The following is a 2,006-nucleotide window of genomic DNA, read 5'->3' on the forward strand; positions in this document are numbered from 1 at the left end:
ACGTCGGTAGAATATTTATTATGTGATTGGAAACCAGCGATCAATGTACTAAAAAATCCGGGGATCGTTGTATTTCGGGCAGCCACAAGACATGCGGATATCACTCCATGAATCACGGGACAACCACCGTGCCAATCAGTGCGGATAAAGACACATACAGAAGGGAGGTTGTAGGATTCATACGGAACGCTGGTGATAATATATGAAGGTAGCCTAGGGATATGTGCTCACAAATCTTGGTGATTGCCAGGCCTGCGGCTCCGCTTCGATTTCGCAGGTCCATTTTCGCCGGTCCATATTCGCAGGCCGCATTTTCCGAGGCACCATTTTCGCAGGCCCCATTTTCGCAGGCCCCAGCATCTCAGGCCCCATTATCTCAGGCCCATCATCCCAGGCCGCATTCTCCTAAAACACACCCATTCGCACCACACCCCCCTCTTCTGCCGCCACAAAACACCCCCATATGTCGGAACTCAAGCTCGTGGCGCCGTTCATTGCATCCGGCAACAACCACCAGCGTGTCCTCGCGTGTTTGCGGCAGGCGCCGGCGCCGGCGGCCGCCCCGCCCCGCGTTTTCCGGGTCCCCGTGCGCCTGGACCTCGATGTGCTGGACATCATCGGCCACAACGCCCGCAGAATGCCCGAACACGGCGCGTCAAACCCCTCGGGCAAAAGCGGGGGCATCGAGGACGCGGCCGGCGGTCCCAGCGTGGCGGAAGCCGGCCCGCAAGACGGCGCACAGCCGCCGGCGTTCGTGGACCTCGGCGCGTTCCAGCCGCGCAACCGGCTCGAGCAGATCTGCACGGTTTTTCTCCAGGACTTCCCGGCCCTCCGGCCGCAGCACGTGGACAAGGTGTTGGGCGTGCTCGTGCAGGCGTGCCCGGCCGAGTGTGCCGCGGGCGTGCGGTTCTCGGCGTTGGCCGAGACCAGCGACGACACGCGCGGCGTGTTTGTGCGCTTCCCGAACGTGCAAATGGCCCGCTGGGCACACGCGCTGCTCGCCACGGTGCTCCCGGGCGTGACGGCCGTGTTCGACGACCAGCTTGGCTCGCTCGGGCCACCGCCCGCGCCGCAAGCGGCGGGGGCCATTTCGCTTGGCGCGGCCGCCGCCACCATCGCCGCCATGTTCGCCGACAGGCGGCTCTACAGCAGCGGCTCCGGCCGCAGCGGCACCGAGGACCTCGACGAGGCCATGCAGTACTACCGGACCTATAAGGTGGAGCACTCGGAACTCGTGGAGGTGCCCAAGGAGCTCAAGGCCGCTATTGTGCGGGACATCATCCGCTTCCGCGCCAAGGTCTTGACCATCGAGCGCGACGCCCGCAAGAGGGAGATCGAGCGCGAGCGCCGCGAGGCGCGGCGGCGGCTCACGCGGATTTTCGAGGCCATCCGCTCGTCGGCGAGCTTAGAAAAGGGCGGGCCGCTGGACGCGGCGCTGGACGCGGGGCTCGAAACGACCGGGCCGCTGGACGCTCTCGAAAAGGGCGACACCCGCGGCATTGCGGACACCCCCGGCACCCCCCGCCCGCTCGACCTCTTGGACGACGCCGAGTACGACGCCCACGTGGCGGCCCAGGAGGAGAGCCGCCAGAAGACACTCTACGACGCGCAGTACCAGCGCTTGCGTGCCCTCGAAGATTCCGAGCAGGCGCTGCTAGTGGAGCGGCTCCTGAACGCCAGGGCCTACGAGCAGACGTTGATCGAAAACAAGCTCGCGTACATGGATGACTATAAGACGCTCCAGGACCAGGACGAGGCGTCCGCCACCATGGCCGGCTGGGCATCCGCCGAGTCGGGCCTCCTCAGACTACACTCTACAAACCATGGCGAGTACCTCCGGCTCCGCAACCACAAGCGCGCCAGAGAGGAGGCCATGGACGACGAGGACCGTTTGGACGAGCAGAAATCCCGGGCCTCTGCGGGCGCGGTGGGAGTGGCGCTGCCACCGGTGGGAGTGGCTGTGCCACCGGTGGGAGTGGCTGTGCCACCGGTGGGAGTGGCTGTGG

General features: G+C 65.2%; 1 protein-coding gene across 1 annotated transcript in view; it reads left to right on the plus strand.

Annotated features, from left to right (window-relative positions):
• Positions 1-280: 280 nt before the first annotated feature.
• METBIDRAFT_63364 (uncharacterized protein) overlaps positions 281-2,006 on the plus strand; it is a gene marked incomplete at its 3' end in the record, with an annotated part of 2,420 nt that continues 694 nt past the window's right edge. The window contains exon 1 of the mRNA XM_018858330.1: positions 281-1,933. Coding sequence (XP_018713606.1) covers positions 464-1,933 — 1,470 coding nt within the window. The 5' untranslated portion in view covers positions 281-463. The remainder of the gene's footprint in view (positions 1,934-2,006) is intronic.

This window comes from Metschnikowia bicuspidata (genome assembly GCF_001664035.1).
Source record: "Metschnikowia bicuspidata var. bicuspidata NRRL YB-4993 chromosome Unknown METBIscaffold_1, whole genome shotgun sequence".
NCBI classification, from domain to species: domain Eukaryota; kingdom Fungi; phylum Ascomycota; class Pichiomycetes; order Serinales; family Metschnikowiaceae; genus Metschnikowia; species Metschnikowia bicuspidata.